The 24,829-nt window shown below is 38.0% G+C and overlaps 1 protein-coding gene across 1 annotated transcript in view; it reads right to left on the reverse strand.

Annotated features, from left to right (window-relative positions):
• The window catches only part of ATAD2 (ATPase family AAA domain containing 2), a 72,083-nt gene extending 47,589 nt beyond the window's left edge, over positions 1-24,494 (reverse strand). Inside the window, exons 1-8 of the mRNA XM_027568789.2 lie at positions 24,070-24,494; positions 11,718-11,866; positions 6,755-6,804; positions 5,273-5,438; positions 3,800-3,902; positions 3,383-3,470; positions 2,348-2,539; positions 1,597-1,714 (exon numbers count right to left, since the gene is read on the reverse strand). Of these exons, the coding sequence (XP_027424590.2) occupies positions 1,597-1,714; positions 2,348-2,539; positions 3,383-3,470; positions 3,800-3,902; positions 5,273-5,438; positions 6,755-6,804; positions 11,718-11,866; positions 24,070-24,237 (1,034 nt within the window). The 5' untranslated portion in view covers positions 24,238-24,494. The remainder of the gene's footprint in view (positions 1-1,596; positions 1,715-2,347; positions 2,540-3,382; positions 3,471-3,799; positions 3,903-5,272; positions 5,439-6,754; positions 6,805-11,717; positions 11,867-24,069) is intronic.
• Positions 24,495-24,829: the final 335 nt, after the last annotated feature.

Genomic DNA, 24,829 nt, shown 5'->3' on the forward strand with positions numbered 1-24,829 from the left:
TTAGCACATGCTAGTACACAAACATTTGTTAAATAATTGTAGTGGGAAAAAAAAAATCCTGTACCCAAAGAGCTATGAGACACTTTCCATAAAGGGTAGACTCTGTAAACCAGATATGGGAACTTGAGTACCAAACAGGCAAAAAAAAAAAAAAAAATTCCTACCTGTTGCAAGATAACATAGTAGGTGGTGATTATAAAGGCAGTCAGTCATTAAGTAACTTTCAGAAACATATATCCATTAAAAGTAAGAAAAGAAACTAAATCTCAAAGTAAGTGCCAGCCTTTCACTTCTGTTGGATCTAACAGAGGTTTGTCCTTTGAGTCAGGGAACCAAGACAGCTGCCCTAGACCTTATGCTTGGTGGGGATTCCAGGGAACATTATGCCTTATCCTGATTTTCTGAAGATCATTAGATTTCACCACCAAAATACTGGTCTTTAACAATATTTTTAGGGGCCTATGAAAAGTAATGACAGTGTGGCCTCCTTTCAAGTGCAACTTATCTTGGGCAGCCCTGACAGGTTACCCTCCTGGTTCTCCATCCTTCTGGGCTCTGATTGTCTGAAAAGGGATGATGAAACAGGAAATCTAGAATGTACACTTTTGATTTTTGACACTCTGAAAATGAAATTAAAAGAGCCAGGGACACAAGTAGTATTTCTTATTTTTCCTAGAAGAATTCGTCAGCACCTATGAAAGTGTTGCTTTCTGTGATTAGATAGTTTGCTTCTATGAGGAGACTTTCAAGAACTGTTTGAATAGTTGAAGTCTTGAAGGATTTGTCTCACCTCTGAGAAAATTACTATTAGGAAAAAGTACCATTTCCATATCAATGTCCTTTTTTTTTTTTGCCTTCTTTAGTCTTCACCAACAAACTCTCTCATTCATGAATTACTATAATGTTACCTTTACCCAGAAAGTTCTAGTGAATCAGAAAACCCTTTATTACTTGGGAGAATGAGAAAATAACAAGAATTACCTCTTTGGACTTAATTATGACAGACAACCAACAAATGTTAGGATGTAGCAGGGGAAAAAACCTACAAGTAATCTGAATGGTCAAAGAAAAAAATGTTTCCTACTATATGAGAGAAATGAATTTTTTAAAAGTGGAAATAAAACCTGGAAAAAAAACAGATCTAGAAAACGATGGTATCATGAAAAGTCTAGAAAGTTATGTAACCTTGAATGTTTGTCATAGTGAGAAAATAGGTCTGTGATACTATGTGAAGACAAGACTACACCTACACTCAAACAATGTGAAGATTAAATGAAACAGTCTATGTAAGATGCTTAACACCAAGCCAGGAATACAGTAAACACTGAAGCAAAGGTAGCCTCTATTATTAAAGTGTAGAACAATGGAATAAACTACCTTACCATGGTAGTTATTAACAATTCCTATTAATGGAAGCAAAAGCAAAAACCAGTCAGTGGTAGTAAGGGTAAGAGCATTATAGGCATAGAGCTAACTCTCCCAAATATATGATTCTAGAATTCTATTTGGATACACCCAATCCTAAGACTCTAGAATCCTACCCTAACATAGCCATAATTATGTTGTCATAAATCAATCACTATTTCAGAACCAAACCTGTTCATTCGTTTACAATAAGGACTTCTTGGTCCAGCAGAAGATAATCTATATCTTGGTCTTGCAGGAGAAGCTGGGCCACTATAAAAAATGTTGGGCTTTCTCTGGTGACGAGGTTCTAAAAAGAAGAATTATAAGTATGTAATATATAAATATGTATGAAGATAATTTTGCTCTTCATCTAGATACTCAAAAAGATGCTGCCTTCCGTGAAAATACTAGTACATATCTACTATAGACTGTTTTACTGTTCACATTATAAATCATTTACATCTGTAGGGTTGTTGCTGAAAAATATGTATAGCACAGACACCAACCAACCAAAACATACACTGGCCATAAACAACCATTATGATTATACTGATGCCTAACAGCTGGTTATCAGCCCTGCATATATATATGCTCATAAGTATGGAGCTATAACTTTAACATAAATCAAAAAAGGTCCTATTTACAGAAAGTGGCAAAATAAACTAAGTAGAAAGCTGTAAAATCTAAATAAATCAATAAATCAATAAATCTAAAATATTTAAAGACAGACATGAAATTTCAAAATAGCCCATTTGCTTTGGTCAAGGCTAATATCTAACTTTCTCGAAGAAATGATTTCTTGCACATTTAGCATAGTTTATGAAAGACAACAGCCATGAGTATTCTGTAAAATGAAAACATGAAAAATAAGAGAAAAGGCAGTAAAGATAAAGGTAATATAATTATAGCTTCTCCTGGAAAAAATATATATAGCACTTACTTTCCAGTGGAGCCTGGTAGTACACAGTAGCTTTTCTCTGTCTAAGATAGTATCGTTTCTGATTATCTTCTTCCCCATCCTCTTCATCTTCATCTTCATCATCATCTTCATCATCATCATCATCATCATCTTCATCTTCATCATCTTCACCATCATCTTCATCTTCTTGGTCTTCACCCTCTTCAGATGATTCTACAGTTAAGAAACATTTACTTTCAAGATAGTCACTAAAATGTTAATGATTTTTAACACAGTGGGAGAAAGAGACCCTCCTCTAAAAATTTATTTACTTCTAGATTGTTCATAGAAATGATCTGTAATTTTTTTGCAGCAACATTAAATGAAGATTTTTTAAAATGAAGTAAATTGTAGAATTAAGAATAACTAGAGGAAAGAAAAAAGGAAGCAGGGAAAGAAGTTTAAAGGCTATTGTCACTAGTACCAAACTAAAGGTTATGGTATTGCTGCTACTTTTATTAATATAAGTGACTATACTTAAATTTCCAAGTTAATTTAACATGTTGACAAATTAGAGTATCTCCTCACTTAGCTATTGCCTTTCATATTTAAGTTTTAAATTCCATCTAGCCCTTCTGGCTGTCACTGAGTTACATGGAGTGTTAACTCAAATAATCTGCTTATGAAATTGTGAAACACCCTCACCAAATATTTAAAATGCATTTCAGAAAACCGGTTTTCACTCAAGAGAAGTTCTAATAAATTATAGCAGCAATTTCTAAACAGAAGAGCTAAACTTAATTTTAATCACCTTTTAACAGGTAGAGATGTGTTGTCTGCAGATACACTCTACAAGCAAACCAGGTTTATTTGCTTTAGATTTGCTGATTTCAAGTACGTTCCCAAATAAGACATACTATCCTTTTAAGCTCTCCCCTGCCCTCACTTTTCAATTACAACCAATCCTTTGATCTCTCACAAACTACCATAAATGTCACAACTTCTGAATAAAAAAGCTATCTCTTACTAAATAAAAAGTGCTGAAATTCAAACCCAGGAGTAGAACAAAAGACTAACCCACACTGCCTTCTTGATTGTCAGTTGTTTCCTCATCCGTTCTTTGAATACCTTTTTGTTTTCCTCTTGTGTACATATTAAGATTCCCCTAAAAATGTTTAAACAAAAGCCATTGAGTATATTAAAAAAATTCAGTAGGATCTTCCTATCCTGCTTAAAATGAAGATATTTACAGCTATAAACTCTTACAACTACAGCAGTAATTAGTGACTGATCAAACAAATGCTGGACAGTTTAAAAATGTTGAAAATGATGAATAATTTAACCAAAAATGGATAGGTACCATAGAAAAAAGGTTATACTGGAGATCATTAAATTATCCCCTACATGGAAGGAGAAATATATACATATTCTTTTTTACTGAAGTGTAGTTGACAATGTTACACTAGTTTCAGGGCTGAGGAAGGATATATTTACTTCTTCTGTTTCATTAAACACTCCCAAGTCTTCAAGTTCCCTCATTCGCTGTCTACGCATCTTCTTCATGTCATCCATTTTCTGAAGTACAGCTTCAGCAGTGCTTTAAGAAAATTGACATAATATAAGCTAAAATTCTAAAAGAGTAGCACATTTCTAAAAACTTTATTTTTTTTCCATTGTATTTTTTGAATGCTGGGATTTTATTTTTATTTAATAATTTTTTGTTATGTTAATCACATTACATCATTAGTTTTTGATGTAGTGTTCCATGATTCATTGTTTGTGCATAACACCCAGTGCTCCACGCAGAACGTGCCCTCTTTAATACCCATCACCAGGCTAATCCATCCCCCACCCCCTCCCCTCTAGAACCCTCAGTTTGTTTTTCAGAGTCCATCGTCTCTCATGGTTCGTCTCCCCCTCCGACTTACTCCCCTTCATTCTTCCCCTCCTGCTATCTTTTTTTTTTCTTAACATATATTGCATTATTTGTTTCAGAAGTACAGATCCGTGCTTCATCAGTCTTGTACAATTCACAGTGCTCACCATAGCACATACCCTCACCAATGTCTATCACCCAGCCACCCAATCCCTCCCACCCCCCACCACTCCAGCAACCCTCAGTTTGTTTCCTGAGATTAAGAATTCCTCATATCAGTGAGGTCATATGATACATGTCTTTCTCTGATTGACTTATTTCACTCAGCATAATACCCTCCAGTTCCATCCACGTCATTGCAAATGGCAAGATCTCATTCCTTTTGATGGCTGCATAATAGTCCATTGTGTATATATACCACAACTTCTTTATCCATTCATCTGTCGATGGACATCTTGGCTCTTTCCAGTTTGGCTATTGTGGACTTTGCTGCTATAAACATTGGGGTGCACGCACCCCTTCGGATCCCTACATTTGTATCTTTGGGGTAAATACCCAGTAGTGCAATTGCTGGATCGTATGGTAGCTCTATTTTCAACTGTTTGAGGAACCTCCATACTGTTTTCCAGAGTGGTCGCACCAGCTTTATGTGCTGGGATTTTAAATATCTCTATACAAGGCATTGATTTACTTGTGTAAAAATATTCTAAAATTTCTTTCCAAGAATTTATTAAGATTTTATTTATTTGACAGAAAGAGAGAGCACAAGCAGGGGGAGTGGCAGGCAGAAGGAGAGGGAGAAGCAGACTCCCCACCAAGCAGGGAGCCCCGTGTGGGGCTCGATCCCAGGACCACAGGATCATGACTTGAGCTGAAGGCAGATGCTTAACTGACTGAGCCACCCAGGTGCCCCTCTTTCCAAGAATTTAAATAAATATATAGAACCATTACAAAGCCTCCTAATAATCATTCTCTTTTATGCTTTACACAGCTTAATATATTAAATATTCAAGCTAGTTGAAATTTATGATCCTTCCCCAACAAAAAATTTTGCCAGCTAAATCATCTTGATCTGAATAATTTTTACTTACTTTGTTATAAGTTTGTCAAACAGCACAGACTGGTTCACACTACTATAGCGACTTCTAATCCGGCAACTGCGGCGAACTTCAACGTCACCATTCTCTTCATGCAAGTGTTCTTTAGTTTGAACGATGTTTCTAGTCCTCAGTGACCGAGTAACTGGAATCACTTTATCTTTAAGATGTGTACATAAAAATGGAACAATTTTAAATAATGGCATTTATAAAACAATTCTAAAATGAACAACTGAATAGCTATACTTTCATATAACAAAATCATAGTATCTTGAACTTACCGTTCTTAAAAACAATAGAAAACAAAAATAAAGTTACAACATACACATACCATACGACCTAGCCATTCTGCTTTCCAGAGAAAAGGAAAGATATGTAATACAAAAATTTGTATACAAATGTTCAAATGTGATAGGCCCAAACTGGAAACAACCCAAATGTCCACCAAAAGAGGAATAAACAAATTATGGGAAACAACCTAAATGTCCCTCAGTGGATGAATGGATAAAGAAGATATAAAATATACATACACAACAGAATACCATTCAGCCATGAGAAAGAATATCCTGCCGTTTGCAATAACATGGATGGACCTTGAGGGCATTATGCTAAGTGAAAGTCTGAGAAAGACAAATATTGTGTAATATCATTTAAATGTGGAATCTAAAAAAAGCCAAACTCATAGAAACAGACTAGGATGTTAGTTACCAAGGACTGGCTGCTGAGGGAAAAGGAGAGCTGTTGGTCAGAATATAAATTTCCAGCTATAAGACATATAAATTCTGAGGATTTAATGTACAGCATAGAGATTATAGTTAGTAATACTGCATTATACACTTCAAAGTTGCTAAGAGAGTGGATCTTAAATGTTCTCACCACAAAAAAGAAATGGAAATTGTGTGACATGATGCTGGTGTTAGCTAAAGCTATGAAAATCAATTTGCAATATATAAATGTACCAAATCAACATTTATTGTACACTTTGAACACGCACAATGTTATATGTCAATTATATCACAAAAAAACGGGGGGGGGGGCCAAACTGTGGTATATCCATATAATGGAATACTTGGCAAGAAAATGAAACAATGTGGATGATACTGAAAGTAATTATGCTGAGAGAGAGAAAGCCAGACAAAAAGAATGCAACTGCATAATTTCATTTACATAAAACTCTAGAAAATGAAAACTACATTATAGTGATAGAAAGCAGGCTGGTGATTGCTCAGGAATCTTGGTGCGTGGAAGGGGCCTGGAGAGGAGTAGGGGGAGTGGTTATAAAGAGGTCTGAGCGAGGTTTTGGCAGTGATAGTTATCTTCACTATCTTATTGCAGCAGTGGCTTCGCGGCATACACTTACGACAAACCAAACTGTACACTTTAAATATGTACAGTTTATTGTATGTACCTCGATACATCTGTACACAAAATGTGAATTACATGTTTTCAATCTGAAATGCCTTTAACATTACTTACCTTCTTTGCACTCTTCTTTCTTCTTATCAGCCTGCTGTCTGGCCAACTGCCTATATGAAAAAATATATTATTCAAAATAATTGACATACTTTTAAATCCTGTATTTCAAAATACTACAAAGTAGGGTAAAAAGGTATATCAGCTTAGAGAGTAAATACTCAAAGATACCTAAAAGCCTAAAAAACACTGAAAAATAAAAAGCTTTAGAATATAGTATCTATGCTTCTGTCAGTTATGGCTAACCAAAGTCTGAGAACCCCGTTGTGAAATGCAATGATATACGTATTAACTCTTAGAATTAATCAAATCAAAGTATCTTACTTAAAACAAGAAATTATATCCTTAGCCTATTTAGGTATAACTGAACTGTAATTATTGAGCATAAACAAGACAATGTGTTTTATACCACAGGGATATAGTGATCCCACATCCTTGAGATATTTATTAACTATAAGCAGAACTAATGTCCCTTAGCAATATGTTAATTTCCTTCTAAAAACATTTGCTGGCTACAATCTCTATATGACATGCATTATCATTCACATGCAGAAACAGTCCCATTTGTGAATCAGATATTTCACTTAAAAACTGGCAGGCAGTACTGAAACTGGAAAGAATACTTTCCAAGGTTTTAAAAAAACAAGTAGCTTCCCCCCAACTTTTTTCAAAAGCCACTGAGCAAACAAAACAGTATGTCTCATTAACTTATTTTTAGGGACTCAATTTTCCATACTTGGATAGCTACATCTATTAATCAACCTATGTGTCAAGCTATTTCCGAGTGCGCTGGTTAAACACATGGGATTTCAAATGTGACACTTTAAAATAAAATGGAACCATCTTATCCAGAAGAGTCAAATCATGTATTCTCACAACAATGTAAGTCATCATTAATTCATTATCTCTTTTGTTAAGAACCAGAACAAAATAAAAACATTTGAGCAATCTGTCCACAGGTCAAGGCCTAGTTTGTTCATAGGCTCACAGACCTTCTCATAAAGGATCCCCTCCCCCCATACCATGTAGATCTACACTTCTATAAACAAGGCCCCTATTAAATGCTAGGGACATAATGATTAAAGCAATGTTCGTTCTTTTTCTTTCTCTCTCTCTCTCTGCCCTTCCTTCTATCTTTCCTTCCTTTTCTCTCTTTCTTTCCTTCTTGCCTGTAGGGGAATGGGAGCACCTTTCCTCTCACAGAGGCTGATAAACTTTTCCTTAAACAGGTGGGTAGTAAACACTTAGGCTTGTGAGTCATACAGTCTCTGGTCACACAACAGCTTTACCACTGAAGCAGGAAAACAGCCCTAAGTACAACGACGGGTATGGCTGTGCTCCAGGGCAACTATTTACAAAAACAGGTGCCTGCACTTTTGTCAACCTCTGCAAATCTGATAAAAGCTATGGATCTTTTCTACCTAGAAAACTGCATACACACATACAAGTTTATACATTATTTCAGAGGTTTCATGAGCTCCCTGAAAACTATGATTACTGGACCCTAGTTAGGAACTCCAGAACCAAAGAAATATAGATCCTGCCCTCAGGTACAGTTACTCAAATCTTTCCGTATTATTCTAACAGTTTGGTCTTTTGGTCTTTGAGCCTCGATAGAAAACAAAATGGATGGAGGGACACAGAAAAGAAGTAGAGATTACTATAGTCAGGCAAACTAGCAACAGCAAAAAGGGTCACCCTGATAAGTAGCAGGAAACTACATTAAGCAAAATTCAACAATACTGAGGGCTAGTTTATCTAAGTCTTATACAAACAGATCCTAATCTTATCACTATGTAAAATAAGTCTTTGTAATAATGATCGGAATACACAGATTATTTTTTAAGTTAGAAGTTCTTCTCCACAGAAGACATATAAATGGCCAATATTAGCACACGAAAAGGTATTCTATGCTACTAACCATCAAGGAAATGTAAATCAGAACCACAAGAGATACTCTTAAACCCATTAAATGGCTAAAACCAAAAAGACTATGACAAGTGTTGATGAGGATGTGGAGAAATAAGAACCCTCATACACTGCTAATGGGAATGTAAAATGGTACAGCTGCTTTAGCCAACTATTCAGCAGTCCTCAATGTTAAAAAGTTACCATTTGACCCAGCAATTCACTCCTAGGTATATACCCCCAAACAATCAAAACCCTATGTCCACACAAAATTTGAACACCAATGTTCACAATATCATTCAAAATAGCCACGAAGTAGAAACAATCCAAATGTCCATCAACTAATGAGTGGATAAACAAAACATGATATATTTATGCAATGCAATCCTATTCAGCAAAAAAAGAATGAAGCGCTGATAGGTACTACAATAAAATGAACCTTCAAAACATCATACCGAGTGAAAGAAGCCAGATACAAAAGGCCATAAATATGATTCCATTTATATATAATGTCCAGGATAGCCAAATCCATAGACACAGAAAGTGTCCTCACTCGGGGTGGAGTCTGCTTAAGAACCTCTTTCTCCCTCTCCGTCTAATAAAAATAAAAATTAAAAAAATTTTTTTAAGATTTTATTTATCTGACAGAGAAAGACACAGCGAGAGAGGGAGCACAAGCAGGGGGAGTGGGAGAGGGAGAAGCAGGCTTCCCGTGGAGCAGGGAGCCTGACGTGGGGCTCGATCCCAGGACCCTGGGACCATGACCTGAGCCGAAGGCAGACGCTCAACGAATGAGCCACCCAGGCGCCCCTAAAAAAAATTTTTAAAAGACAGCAATTCAATATATTTTAAAAGGAATCAAATTTAAAAATACCATGTCACTCATCTTTAATTGTAGATTGAAAAAGCACTTATTTTAACACTCCTCTAATAGCTTTTGAGCATAAAGGCCAACACAATGTTTCATAAACTTAAGGTACATATACTTTTAAAGGTAAAGACTAGAAGGACTTCCAACATTAAATTTTTAACAGTTCTTTTTTAAAAAAAGATTTATTTATTTGAGAGAGATAGCACATGTGAGAGTGAAAAGGGCGAAGAGCCGAGGGAGAGAATCCTTAAGGAGACTACCTGCTGAGTGCAGAGCCCAACATGGGTGCTTAGATACCAGGACCCCAGATCATGACCTGAGCCGAAATCAAGAGTCTGATGCTTAACTGAATGAGCCACCCAGGCACTGCTCCCAAACATTAAATTTTTTATGACTATGTACAAGCCAAACTAGAGAGAAATTCATTTACGTTTTATACAAATAAAATAAAACCAACAAAACCACTAACAAAATATTAACGTATGAGGTTTTGCCAAAATAAAATAGCCATTTGCTGTGTGTATGTGGTTTCTCTTCAGTTTGGTATATTGTACATCATGTTTGTTGTGTATCATGACTTAATTCATCCACTTCTCTGTATTTCAAGTGCTCCGTTTGGAGCACTTCATTTGAACAGCATGTCATGACATCACCAGGGCTTCCTCTTCAAAGCATCATTTATGTATCAAGGTCAGACTCAGTTTTTATCTCATGAACCTGAGCTAACTCAAGCAGTACTAGCTGGTACCAACTTAGTTGTAAACACCAATGTAGGGCCTGAAATTTTATGACTGTTCTCTAGAAGGTAGCAATTTAGATGATCCAGAACGTTTACTTTTTCTTCAGATCATGTAATAAAGTTTAAAATTCTCACAGAGAATCCATAGGCCACTTTCCCCACCCCAAGAAGACTTCAATCAAAGTTTCAGAAATATTGGGGTGGCTTAAATTATATTTCATCAATTCTGTAAGTTGTACATTTCCCTCCATCTTAACATCTCTGAAATTGGGATGTGTTTTAAATATTTGGAATGTCTTAGTTTAACTTTGAGTGTTTTCTTTTGACTGTCTCATAAAACAATGAGTGTTTCAATTGCTGCTATCTTGGATCCCATGAACACACCGTAAATAATGGATGAAATGATGCAAATTTTAAAATATATAATGAAAGACTATTTAAATAACAAAAAACAAACTTAAAAGGGCATGATGTCATTTATCTGGAAAACCTGCTACACAAAATAATCAAAAGTCTACTTAAGAACAGGAGGGCCCTAGGGGTTTTTGGCTGGCTTGGACAATGGAGCGTGTGACTCTCGATCTCGGGGTCATGAGTTTGAGCCCCACATTGGGTGTAGAGATTACTTAAATAAGTCTTTAAAAAAAAAAAAAGAGTAGGAGCGTTCTAGTCTTGTAAGTTACTATGAGAAATTTCTTTATGAGAAGAATTAATGTATAGAGCAATGATTTCATTAAAGAAATTTTATTTTAATTGGCACCCCCTGCATTTGTCAGGCCCACCAAAGTGGGAGGAAAAGTCAAGGTTTTTTGCTAATTAGATATAAATCTGCCGCAAACCAAACAAATCCAAGTTCCCTGAATTACCTAACTACCTAATTCACTAAAAATAATTCCTGGAGTATTAAAGTGGAATTCTCAGGGTTCTTGAGAAATGAAATTTAAATATGTATAAATCATCTAGTTCCCTTAGACAAGTAAAAAAAAATCATGTTCCATTTCCTAGGTGAAGACTGCTTTTACAAGTGCACCAACATACAAATTAATAACTCAGAATTGATGAAATACTTGATAATGAGAATACTCGAAAATGACGAGAAAAATAACTACTATTTTGAATAAAGGCTTTGTATTAAGTATGAAGCAGAACAACATATCACAAGCAAGTTAAAATCACAAAGTCACACACACTCAAGTAGTTACCAAGCAACTCTGTCAGCTGCACTCACACATACCACAAATACTGTCTTTGAACAAGAAAATAAAAACAAACTGGGTACATATTAAAATTTTAATTCAGTAATATTCATTTGTGGCAATTTCATTTCAAGTTACATTTTGCAACCCTGGAATCTTTGATGACTGGGCAAGAATACACTTAAAAATTAAATGCAAATCCTAAATTACTTTAAAACTATTTTAAATTAGCATTCAACCATCTTGTTTTACCTTGTAAAATGCCTTCCATTAGCATGTTTCTCTGTTATTTCCATATTCTTATCAAAACTAGAATCTGAAGAATTCTGTGCATTTTTTCTCAAAGACCTTAAAGCACGTGTCCGGTGGTAGGTTTCAACTTCTTTAACTGAAGACCCATCCTTTAAGAAAAATGAGAAAGTGATCTAAGTTTTTCTTCAGTTAGAATTCCCAAGTTAAACTCCTCCTGAGAAATTTTCTTTGATTACAAGTTTGTAACAACTGCTTTTTGGGCAGCATCATTTTGTATCTCCCGAGAAACTACAACAGTATTTAAACTAAATAATCATTTTATGATAAAGACATTATCAGCAATGTCTATGAAATGGCTAATATAAGATTTATTGATGTTTTATAGCTCTATTTCATAGCAAGCGGTCTAGTAAAGTTTTCCACCAATGACAAAAACTTGTAATAGTTCATAACACTAAATACTCCTTTATTTTAAGGCTACAGAAATTAGAAAGATACACAAACCATTGCCTGCCGTGCAACCACTGGCAGCAACTTTAAAATAACTGAACCATCAGAATTGTAATTTGGGGGCGCCTGGGTGGCTCAGTTGGTTAAGCGACTGCCTTCGGCTCAGGTCATGATCCTGGAGTCCCGGGATAGAGTCCCGCATCGGGCTCCCTGCTCGGCGGGGAGTCTGCCTCTCCCTCTGACCCTCTTCCCTCTCGTGCTCTCTATCGCTCTCATTCTCTCTCTCTCAAATAAATAAATAAATCTTAAAAAAAAAAAAAAAAAAGAATTGTAATTTGGGCTTGGATGATAAAAAGGAGTTACTACCACCTCTTTCATAGTTTCACCCAGATGATGCAACACTTGAATTCAAAGGTTGTTTATGTATGTTAATCTGTAAAAACCACAATGCTCTATGTGACTTTATTATTGCTCAATAGACTAGAGTTTCTCTTAGTGGCTTCTTTATGAGCTACAGAGGTTCTGTCATAAAGTATCTAAAAGCTCATACACATCTCTCTGAAATCATATAAAGGCTACTTTCACATAAAAAGAGAAGGTAAAAGTACCTAATAACTCTCTAATTACATGCCATACTACTCTGAAAATTGATAATTTTTGAAAAACAGGGAGTATTTTTAAAAACGTGCAACATTAGTATACCCTCCCCTTAACTTAGTCTGGCTTTACACATTCATTTCATTTTGTGTTATCAGGACATTTTGTCATTTAATTTTGCTTTGAGCAGAATATTTCACTGGTTCACAAGTAAAATAAGGATATTTAATCCACAAGGATTTGTGTTAAGAATTAGACAGGTATTTCATAAAATATTAGTGATATGTATGGTTTGTAAATCACTTTTATCAGTGCACCTATATGTAAGGATATTTGAAAAAGGAGTATCTACACTTTTAGGTAGGTGTATTATTTTGAAAATGAACACCTACATCTTAGATAGGCGTAGTATAACAAGACTTTCCAAGAAAAATTTTATGGGAATCTATTTCCAGATTCTTAACTTCCCTATGTACTTTTTCTTAAAACTGATCTGCCTGAGAAGGCATCCTCGTTCATTTACCTTTCTCTTATTTTACAAAAGAAAGTCACCTCTCTCACTCATTCTGAATCTTACTACTGTGGACTGACTCGAGGCTTTAAAAACCTTCCTAAAGCCAAACAAAGAAAAACACTAGTGTTAGGTGTTAAGAAACTGAATGACAAAGCTAGGCAACAAATTCTTTCCTTTGTGAGGTGGCTTCTAATTCTCTGCTTTCAACAAAATTGAAAGGAGACCTAATCAAGCTAAGAGACCATGAAAAATAATTTTGGCAAGTGTTTTTTGGCATATAAGCCAGAAAACCTGAGTGGCACTGCTAAACTCCTTTCATTACTGTCTACTTATTTATATGAACAATGTTTCTCCGTGCTTACATTTATAAAACAATGGAACTGACGCCAAACACTGTCTTCAGCAATAAGATTCTTCCACAGAACTAACTGGGTGGGGGTGGGGGATTTCAATCACATGAAATCCCAATGAAATCTTACTTTCTGTTTCAGCATTTTTAATCAAAATAAGTATGCTTTTGTTGTTTGCATCAATTGAATATTGTTATATTTTCTTAGAGCCTTGTGATCACAGAAAAGTAAAAAAATTCAAATTTTGTTTTACAAGTATGAAAGGATACTTACTAAATTACTTTTAAGTATAAAAATATATCAAGATAAAATGCTGAGGCTTACGTGAATTTGAAATACAAAGTAAAAGAGGAAAAAAAGAATCAAGATAAAATTTCTGATTGCTAAAGGAGCATGTTTATGTATTATGTTTTTAATGTGCCAAGACAGGTATCAAATAACTATGGTTTTTAAATTCCAGAGGATAAAAAGACTGATGCAATAGTTTTATTTTTTAATGTCAACACTAAAGGATGACTGAAATGACCTCTTTTCTAACTATTTAAACCAATGCGGATGGGGTAAACCTTAGATAGCAAAATCGTTTTAAGGAAAACCTTAAAAATGTACCAGAGAATGCAGAGCTAAAAATTTAGACACTCTTAGAAGAAAACAAAGGGGAAAACTTTCTTTTTTCTTTGTAAAGATTTTATTTATTTGAGAGAGAGAATGAGAGAGAGAGAGAGAGAGAGAGCATGAGAGGGGGGAGGGTCAGAGGGAGAAGCAGACTCCCCGCTGAGCGGGGAGCCCGATGCGAGACTTGATCCCTGGACTCCAGGTTCATGACCTGAGCCAAAGGTAGTCGCTTAGCCAACTGAGCCACCCAGGCGCCCCAAAGGGGAAAACTTTCATTACATTGGATTTGGCAAAGATTTCTTAGATATGATACTGAAAGCACAGATAATGAAAGAAAAAATAGATAACCTGGACTTTATCAAAATTATAAACTTTTGTGCCAGGACACTATTCAGAGTGAAATGGAAACCCATGGAATAGAAGAAGATATTTACAAATCATATATCTGACAAAGGACTGATATCCATAATATATAAAGAACTCCTATATTTTAACAACAAAAAATGGGCAGAAAACTTAAATAGACACTTCTTCAAAGAATATACACAAATGGCCAATAAACACACGAAAAGATGCCCAACATAACTAGTCATAGAGAAATACAAAATCAAACCCACAAATGAGATGTCACTTCACATTGTTAGGATGGTTATTATAAAAAAAGAGAAAATAAGTGTTGGCAAGGATGTGGAGAAATTGGAATCCTTGTAGATTGCTGGTGGGAATGCAAAATGGTACAGCCACTATGGAAAATGATATGGCAATTCCTCAAAAAATTAAACAGAATTACCGTATGATCCAGCAATCCTACTTTTGGATATATACTCAAAAGAAATGAAAGCGGACATTTGTATACTCCTATTCATAGCAGCATTATTTACAATGTCCAAAGGTAGATGCAATCCAAATATTCATCGATAGATGAATGGATTAAAAAACTGTGGTACTTACAGTAGAATATTATCCAGCCTTAAAAGGAAGTAAATTTTAACATGCTAATACAACAAATATGAAACAGAAGACATTATGCTAAGTGAAATAAGCCAGTTATAAAAGGACAAATATTGTATGTTTCCTCTTATATGAGGGCCCAGGGTAGTCAAATTCATAAAGACAGAAAGAAAGGTAGTTGTTAGGTGCTAGGAGGAGGGAAGAATGGGGAGTTATTTAGTGGGTACAGAGTTTCAGTTTTGGAAAATAAAAATTCTGGAGATGGACAGTGATGATGGTTGCAGAACAAAATGAATGTACTTAATGCTACAGAACTGTACACTTAAAAATGGTTAAAATGGTACATTTTATATTATCTACAATTAATTATTACAATAAAAAAAGAAAGTAAATGTCACCATATTCCTGGGGATAATAAAAAAGGTTTGTCTACAAGCCAAAAAAAGGGGGGGGGGGTGCTAACTACCGGGAAAAAAAAATTCCCTGGAAAATCTTGGAAGATTTCATTTTTTTTTTTTAATTTTATTTATTTGACAGAGAGACACAGTGAGAGAGGGAACACAAGCAGGGGGAGTGGGAGAGGGAGAAGCAGGCTTCCCGCTGAGCAGGGAGCCCAATGTGGGGCTCGATCCCAGGACCCTGGGACCACGACCCGAGCTGAAGGCAGACGCCCAATGACTGAGCCACTCAGGCGCCCCTTGGAAGATTTAATTTTATAAGTGGTATAAGTGAATCTTTGATTTGCATAGTGAGTGGCTTCGTTCATACTCTCTAAATTAGAACTAGGCATAAAGAAAAGCTTTCCTTAACTGTGTGGACAAAAAAACAAAACAGGTTCGTTGGGAATCACCTACACAGAGGTACACACTGGTAAGTTTTAAAATAACAACTTTCAAAAATATTTCTTATAAAAGCAATATAAAAATAAAACCAATACATGCCCATTATAATTGGAAAAAATGAAGAAATGCACAAAGATGAAAATGTCACTCTTAACTCCAGCTACCCATGATAACCACTGTTAAACTTTTGGTACATAAACTATTCTTTTTCTATACAATCATATTCCCATGACTTTTAAATTGGGATATTATTTATGTTTTGTAACTTTTTTCTAATAATACAAAACATTTCCCCATGCCATCAAATCTTCTAAAAACCTTTTAAAATGAGTGACTAGGGGTGTCTGGGTGGCTCAGTCGGTTAAGTGGCTGACCCTTGGTTTAGGCTCAGGTCATGATCTCAGGGTTGTGGGATCAAGCTCCACCCCCCTTGGGCTCTACACTCAGGAGTCTGCTTGGGATTCTCTCTCTCTCTCCCTCTGCCCCTCCCCCTGCTCACTCACTCTCTCAAAATAAGTAAATGAATCTTTTTGAAAAATAACATGAGGGGCGCCTGCCCCTCAGTCGTTAAGCGTCTGTCTTCAGCTTTAAGAATAAATTAAATTTATTATTAATTTAATAAATTAAAAATAAAAATAAAATGAATGCCTAGTATTCCAGTTATTACAGGAATCAATTTAATAAATTGCTTAATGTATATTTAAATTATCTGCAAGTTTTTTGTTATAATACCTCTAGATGAATTATCCTGTATACATCTGATTTCCTAAGGAAACTAGCACAGTTATTAAAACAGTCACATTTTAATCTTTTTTTTTTAAAGATTTTATTTATTTATTTGACAGACAGAGAGACAGCGAGAGGGTACACAAGCAGGGGGAGTGGGAAAGGGAGAAGCAGGCTTCCTGTCAAGCAGGGAACCTGATGCGGGGCTTGATCCCAGGACCCTGAGACCATGACCTGAGCCGAAGGCAGTCGCTTAACCGACTGAGCCACCCAGGCGCCCCTTAATACAGCTTTTCAAAATAATTCTCAAGAGGTTAAGTTACATGTCAACTGGTAACAGTAATTATCACTGGATGATAGAGATGAGGACTTCCACTTTCTATTTTTTACATTTTTTCAACGTGCATTACTAGAAAGAATTTTCCTAAGAAGTAAAAAACAAAAGAGAAAACATACTTAATCTGAAAACTAAACCTGGAGATGTAGTGTCCTCATTTATTCTTTTGCTAAAATCTACTTAAATATTGAGAGCACTGACAGTTCCTCAAAAGTGGAGTTTTAAAAGAGGAAAAAATATATTGTGTTAAATTTTTAGGTCTCTTATAATCTTTCAAAATCAGTATGTTAGTAGACAAGAAGCAACTAGACTAACAAAAGCTTTTCCCCAAAGTAGACACAATTATATAATAGAAATATACTAATACATTGTTTTCCCACAAAAGACCAAGGTTATCGAAGCTTTAAATTCATAACAAAAAATATGTATGTGGGTTAGCTGGTTGAATCAATTCAAGTATCAATACAACAAATGAGGTGTAAACAGGATATTTTAAATCAGAGTTACATAGGCATCCAGATATAGGGCTCCTTGAAAACTTGATCAGAATATTCTAACCCAGTATAAGCTGTGGTATCTCTCCTTAGCTTCATCTTTAAACATAGGTGTGGTCAAGTCTTCACCATGGATCTACTCCACAAGCTTCAGCAATTTGATTTGTACCTCTACAGCTCTTACAATAGCCCCAAAACTATCTCCCAAAAGTGAAACCCAATGGCCTCTGCTCTACCTCACTGATTTCTATGCAGCTGATCACTCCCTTCTTTAAATGCTTTGATCCTTTGGTTCACATGATACTTCAATACTTTTTTTTTTTTTTTTTTGGTTTGGGCATTTTATTCAGAAGTAGTGTTTTAAAACAACTTCTCAAACTTATTTAACTCATGTGGATAACATAGTAGAGTTTTGTATAAAAAGGAGAAAGCCATCATGTAATACTTACTAAGGCTTGCACATAGCTCAGTGTTGACGCAAGCATACTGGGCATAGTGATGTGAGATATGCATTTTCCTTTCAAATACTCACATGATACTTTTTAAAAAACATAATTCATCCTTAAAATATAGCCATTACACCAGATCTTTTTCTTTTTGTTTAAAGATTTTATTTATTTGACTGACAGAGAGAGACACAGCGGAACACAAGCAGGGGGAGTGGGAGAAGGAGAAGCAGGCTTCCCTTGGAGCAGGGAGCCTGATGCGGAGCTTGATCCCAGGATCCAGGGATCATGACCTGAGCCAAAGGCAGATGCTTAACGCCTGAGCCACCCAGGCACCCCCACCTCTGATCTTAAATATATTTGTGTTCTGTTATGTCTTCTATTCACCTTCAAGAATTCACCTACCACTTTTATATAGGTGACTCCCAAAGATATATAGCCCTAACCTCTCTGGCATATTCCCAATGGTCTACAGTTCACCTCTTTAGCTGGAAACAACACTGCCTTCCCTCTCTTGTATCTAAACAACTCTCAGACCCCTTGCAGTATTATTTGGCATTTTTTTCTCTGTTCCTTCTAGAATCACCTTAATTTAGCCTCTAGTTTTCTCTACTTTGGTCTATTGTGATAATAGTGTACCAATTAAGAGCCCAAACTCTTTAACGACAGACTGCCTTGGATTGATTCTTGGCATGTCACTTAGAGCTGTACAATCTTGTCCAAGTTACATAAGGTCTCTGCGCCTTGACTTCCATATCAGCAGTGAGGGTAATAATAATAGTTACTTAAGGGGCGCCTGGGTGGCTCAGTCATTAAGCATCTGCCTTCAGCTCAGGTCATGATCCCAGGGTCCGGGGATCGAGCCCCACATCGGGCTCCCTGCTCAGCGGGAAGCCTGCTTCTCCTTCTCCCACTCCCCCTGCTTGTGTTCCTGCTCTCGCTAACTCTCTCTCTCTGTCAAATAAATAAATAAAATCTTAAAAAAAGTAAGTTACTTATTTTTTTATAAAGATTTTTTTTTAATTTATTTATTTGACAGAGAGAGACACAGTGAGAGAAGGAACACAAGCAGGGAGAGTGGCAGAGGGAGAAGCAGGCTTCCCGCCGAGCAAGAAGCCCGATGTGGGGCTCGATCCCAGGACCCTGGGATCATGACCTGAGCCGAAGGCAGACGCTTAATGACTGAGACACCCAAGTGCCCAAAAGTAAGTTACTTAATAAGGCAAATGTATTATGTGTATATCAGGTACCATGCCTGGTACACAGCAAGTGCTATATAATTGGTAGCTATCAATATTATAATCTTTTAACTGGTCTTCCAAGCTCTACATTTGTTGACTATAATCCATCTTAAACACTATTTCGTCAGATCCCTGTTCTAAAAGTTGCAACTTCTAAGCATAAAATCAAAGGCCGGTCTTTAACACAAACTGACAAAAATGGACTACCTATTATTACATCAAAACAAGTACACACTTGAATTCAGAGCAGCCATGTCACTCAACTTTAGGATGCAACAGTCACAGCAATATGTCAAAATATCCCTATTTATGCTTTGTGATAATTTATTAAGTTGGACACTTTTCATTTTTCTGTGTTGTGTTACGCACCAAGTTTTTTTTTTTTTAAAGACTTTATTTATTCATGAAAGACAGAAGAGAGAGAGAGGCAGAGGGAGAAGCAGGCTCCCAAGGAGCAGGGAGCCCGACGTGGAACTCGATCCCAGGACTCTGGGATCATGACCCGAGCCGAAGGCAGACGTTTAACCATCTGAGCCACCCAGGCGCCCTACACACCAAGTTTTAAAGAATCTCCCATATGTTGTACATTTGTGTCATTTACAGCACTTTTCAAACTTTTAAAATAGACAACTTAAAAAAGTACCTTCTACATACCACAGCATATTTTATTTTACCTAACATATAGAAAAATAAAAATGTATGTAAACACAACGTAAAAGTAATGTACACTCATCATTCCACTACTGTCCATGAGATACTATCCCCTACTATTAGCATGAAAACAACCCTAAATTTAATGAATCAAAGAACCTCAGATCCGCAAAAGCACAGAAATCGGCAATGGCTAGTCTGACTCTCGAAGAAAAAGAACCACAGAAGAGGCATCTGAATGGATGAAAATGCTAGATCTTGTGATCCAATTAAGATGAAAATAAAAGTTTAAGAAACAAACAAACAGAAAAACAATTTTAAAACAAAACTTCAGGGAACCCATACAAGTTAGGAGGAAAACCCAAAAACAAGCAAATCCTTAAGCCCAGCTGATTGAGAACATATTCAAAATGTAAAGGTAGAAAGAGGTTAATAAATAGGTGACTATAAGTACCTTCAGAAATTGAATATAAGGTCAGCTTCCCAGATGAAATAAAGAAAAATCCAAGTTAACAAATTAATATGAATAAATTTAACCATCTTTAAAGGTAACTTACCCTAAAAAATGATCTGTCAATAAATATATAGCTGAGGAGCTAAGAAGACCTAAATACAATCAGGGTGATCAGGAGTTAAGTTTCTGACGTGCATGACTGATGTAAAAAGCAAGCTGTAATTAAATCAAATGTATTGAATGTGAGTCCCCAAATTAGAAAATATTCCAATCACAAAGGTATGTTTCATTTTTGGTACTGGTGGGCTTTGACAGCATGAATACATTACCCCTCAGGGCTATCCGTTTCTTTTGATCCAATCCCATGCCAAGTAACCCTTTGATTATAATTTGGTCTATGGAGAATTTATAGAAGACAGAAGTTCTATGTCTCAAAAAGGTATAATCCCTACTGGAAATCCTAGCCTGGCAAAAAAAAAAATCCCTTTCACCCTGCAAAATCCATCTGAGTGCTAACCGCTCAGCCACCACATACCCCTGATAGGGCAAGAATGGCAAATAGTCTCAGTATATTGACATGTTAGTTCTCTGCTAGACTAAGTTCCTTTAGCGCAAGGATAGTTAACAACGAATATTTATTATGCACCTATTACACTCTAGGCTCTATTCTAGGTCCTAGAAATACAATACCAAACAAAAGGTCAAAATCCAGAAGAGAGTTACATTCTGACTTAGGGAGAGATAAAATATTTAAAAAGTAGAAATTTAATAGAACATGTAAGAAAGTGGTAAGTAATAAGGAAGCACAAAGCAGAGTAAAGAGGCATGTCAATGAGAGCGATCTCTAATTTAAATAAGATGGTTAGGGTAAGCATCACTGAAAAGGTGAAGTTTTAGCAGACTTGAAAGAGACAGATTCCTAGGTTCTCCTAGGTAGAACCTGGAGCTCTATCACTTATTATAAAGGTAAATTTGAGCACGTTATTTAGGTCTCCATGTCTCAGTTCTCTCACCTGCAAAACAAAGATGATCATATCTACCTCTTAAGATTAGGAGAATTAATAATTATTAAATTCTTGGAAAACGTTAAGTACTATGAGTTCTGAGATTCTATAAAAATTAAAAAAATAGGGGCGCCTGGGTGGCTCAGTCGTTAAGCGTCTGCCTTCTGCTCAGGTCATGGTCCCAAGGTCCTGGGATCGAGTCCCACATCGGGCTCCCTGCTCGGCGGAGAGCCTGCTTCTCCCTCTCCCACTCCCCCTGCTTGTGTTCCCTCTCTCACTGTCTCTCTCTCTGTCAAATAAATAAGATCTTTAAAAAAAAAATTTTAAATGTAAAAGGAAAATAGGAATGAATCATGCAGATATTCAGGGGAAGAGTATTCCCACCAGAGGGGAGAACAAGTACAAAGGCCCTGGTATTCGAGCAGCAGCTAGACCAATACAGCTGGAATAGACTAGGTTTTGCAGGGGGAAAATGGAAGAGGATGTCATCATAAAGAGAAAGGGGCGTAGGGCTACTCCCAAACTTTTCAACTTTTACTCAGAGATTTTTGAGCAGAGGAGTGATCAACTGTTCCTGACTTTTATAAAGATCACTCTGTAAGCTATACTGAGAACTGACGGTTGTGGAAGGGGATCATTATATAGAAGGGTGGAACACCAGGAGGCCAGTCAAGAATCTGTTTTAACAACCTAGGGATTATGGCTTAGACCAGCATGGCAACGATGGAGGATCTGAGAAGTGGTCAGATTCCAAATATACTTTGAAAGTAGAGCCAACAGGGGCGCCTGGGTGGCTCAGTTGGTTAAGCGGCTGCCTTCTGCTCAGGTCATGATCCCAGCGTCCTGGGATCGAGCCCCACGTCAGGCTCCCTGTTCAGTGGAGAGCCTGCTTCTCCCTCTCCCTCTGCCTGCTGCTCTGCCTACTTGTGCGCTCTGTCAAATAAATAAATAAATCTTAAAAAAAAAAAAGGTAGAGCCAACAGAATTTGCTAATATGAAATGAGAGAGGAGTCAGGACGACCCTCAGGTTCTTGGCCTGAAGAAATGGAAAGATGGGAGTGGGCATTAAAATTGACTGTGGTCTTAACTGCTGACAATGACTGAGTCCTAACTATATGCCAAGTGTTCCAGGTCATCTCCTTACAGGCATGGTCACATTTAATCCTCACTACACATGTGGTATCACCTCTTTTAACAAGTGTAGATTATTGGTAAGCTGAGATTCAAAACTAAGAGTTGTTTTAAGCGCCTATGTCACTTAATCAGTGCTCAATACATCATTACAGTCATAGGATCTAGCGCTGTCCAGAAGATAATATTCAATAAATATTTATTGAAATAATTAGATTTTCTGAACATAGGTTGTTAGTAAGTCAAGGGACCTGAGTTCAGTGCAGAAGGGTCTGCCCTCCTGAGATCTCAATCACAACGTGTGATCCTGAAAGTCAGGAAATTATTATTTTTTCAATTCAGAATCACAATTGCAGAGATTAAACAGACTTTTTCACTCCCTTCAGTAGAGGAGCAACTAGTACAGGGTGCCTACAAAAGATACAGACAACTAGTTTCAGGTAGCGATCACTCCCTTAACTGTTTTGTCACTCTCTCCCCCTTGGCCTCTCATTCTTACTTCCCACTTCCTAACCCTCTATCCGGTCCTATTTTTCTCAGCCCCATGCCCACCCTCCTCAAAGAGAACTACTTCCTGCTGCCTTAACTTTTCTAGCGTTGCTCCAACTTCTCCAGCCTTTCGTTAACGCTGTCTCCTCCACCTGTGCCTCTTTCAGCAGCTGCGGTAGGGAGGTGGAGGGCCTCCCCCCACCTCCCGGCCCTGACTGTACAATCAAAAAATCCAATCTGTACTTTCGACCTAGAAAGAGAAGCAGTTCTTTCAAGACTTTACTGCTCCACCCCCTTGGAAACTTCCCCTATAGACATTGTTTGTAACTGCAGCATGATATAAGAGAAAAGGAAAGGTTTTGGAGGCAGAGGATCTAAGTTCCAATTTTAGATCTACCCCTCACTGGCTACTTTGAGTCCATTTTTTCGTCTGTAACAGATACCATAACTATCCATTCTCATGGAGCTGTTAACGAGACTTAAGTGAAGAAGGTGTACATGAAATGTTGGTCTCCATCTCTCCACATTATGCAACCTGGTATTATTCACGGCGCTCTTATTACCGACCCTCTCTGGATCGCAAATGAAGGTCAGGGAACCTGAATTACAATCTTTCTATTCCCGTGGCCCCTAAAGCATCTATCGTGCATCCAGTAGGGAGTCAGTAAACGTGGGCTGCTCTCGACAGAGGCGAACCTAGGGCAGGAGCCTGGGAGATAGGTTAGGGAGGTGTGTGAGATGGGGGTGGGGCAGCCCGACAAACCAAGATTCCAGAGGGCTTCGGTTTGCTCTTGCGTGAAATGAGGTAGTAACGAACCGCCTAGCCCTCTTCCAGACTGCCTGATCTCTTGCCCCGACCCACACCCCTTCGGGCTCCGACCTTAGGAAGCCTTCCATCTTACTTGTCCTCGACAACACTCCTCCCAACCTCCCCCCACCCCCCACCCCCCACCAACTGTCACCCGGACCGCACCGCCCACCCTCAGGCCCCACCCGGCCAACCCGCCGCGGGCAGTCCCGCAGGCCCGGCCCGAGGGGCCCGCCACAGGCCGGTACTCACGCCCGCGGCGGCGACGGTGACGGCGGACTGCTCGGCGGCACGGGCCGAGCGGAGCCGCCTCCGGCCGAGCTGCTCCAGGCTGAGGAACTCGTTGGACAGGTCCAGAGGGTCCGTGGCCGAGGAGGCGGAATGGCTATGCAGCTCCAGGCTGCTGCGGAGAACCACCATCTTCCCTGTCTCCTCGCCCGGCGCCCGTGGCGAGAGACGGGCTCGCGTACGACCGACAGCCGCTCAGGCTCTTCCGCGCTCCGAATTCTGGCGCCACTAGCTCCGCGCCAGCGGCCTCTCCGCGCGCACCCAGAATCCCTCCGCTGCCTGTCCCGCCCACGCCGCGTCCCTTAAACGGCCGGCTCGAAACTTTTCGCCCCTCTGCCGGCCTAAATACTTCGGGTTGAAGTTGAGGAGGACCTGCATCGACAGTGCCCAGGACCTGAGCGGACAGTGGCGGGAGAACGCTGACTTCTTTTTCTTATATAGTTCCGGCTCGCTGAACTCGGCGGAGGGAGACGATGGGTAGCGGGAAGAGGTCCCGTTTGGAATTTTGGCGCGTGGCTGTCGGGGGTTGGGGGGGGCAGGGGGGGCTCCTGCCTGCTCTGATTGGCTGACGGAGGCCTGGCGGCTCCTCCTAGCCCCGCCCGTCACCTGCCTTCAGCTTCCCGCCACGCAGGATTCAAATGCAAAATGCTGAGTCCTTGACTGGAGCGGGATAAAGCACTTGGCTTTAGGCAGGTTTTCACTTTGATCCTTAAGAGCTTTTCAC

The sequence above is a fragment of the Zalophus californianus genome, chromosome 4, assembly GCF_009762305.2.
Source record: "Zalophus californianus isolate mZalCal1 chromosome 4, mZalCal1.pri.v2, whole genome shotgun sequence".
Taxonomy (NCBI): Eukaryota; Metazoa; Chordata; class Mammalia; order Carnivora; family Otariidae; genus Zalophus; species Zalophus californianus.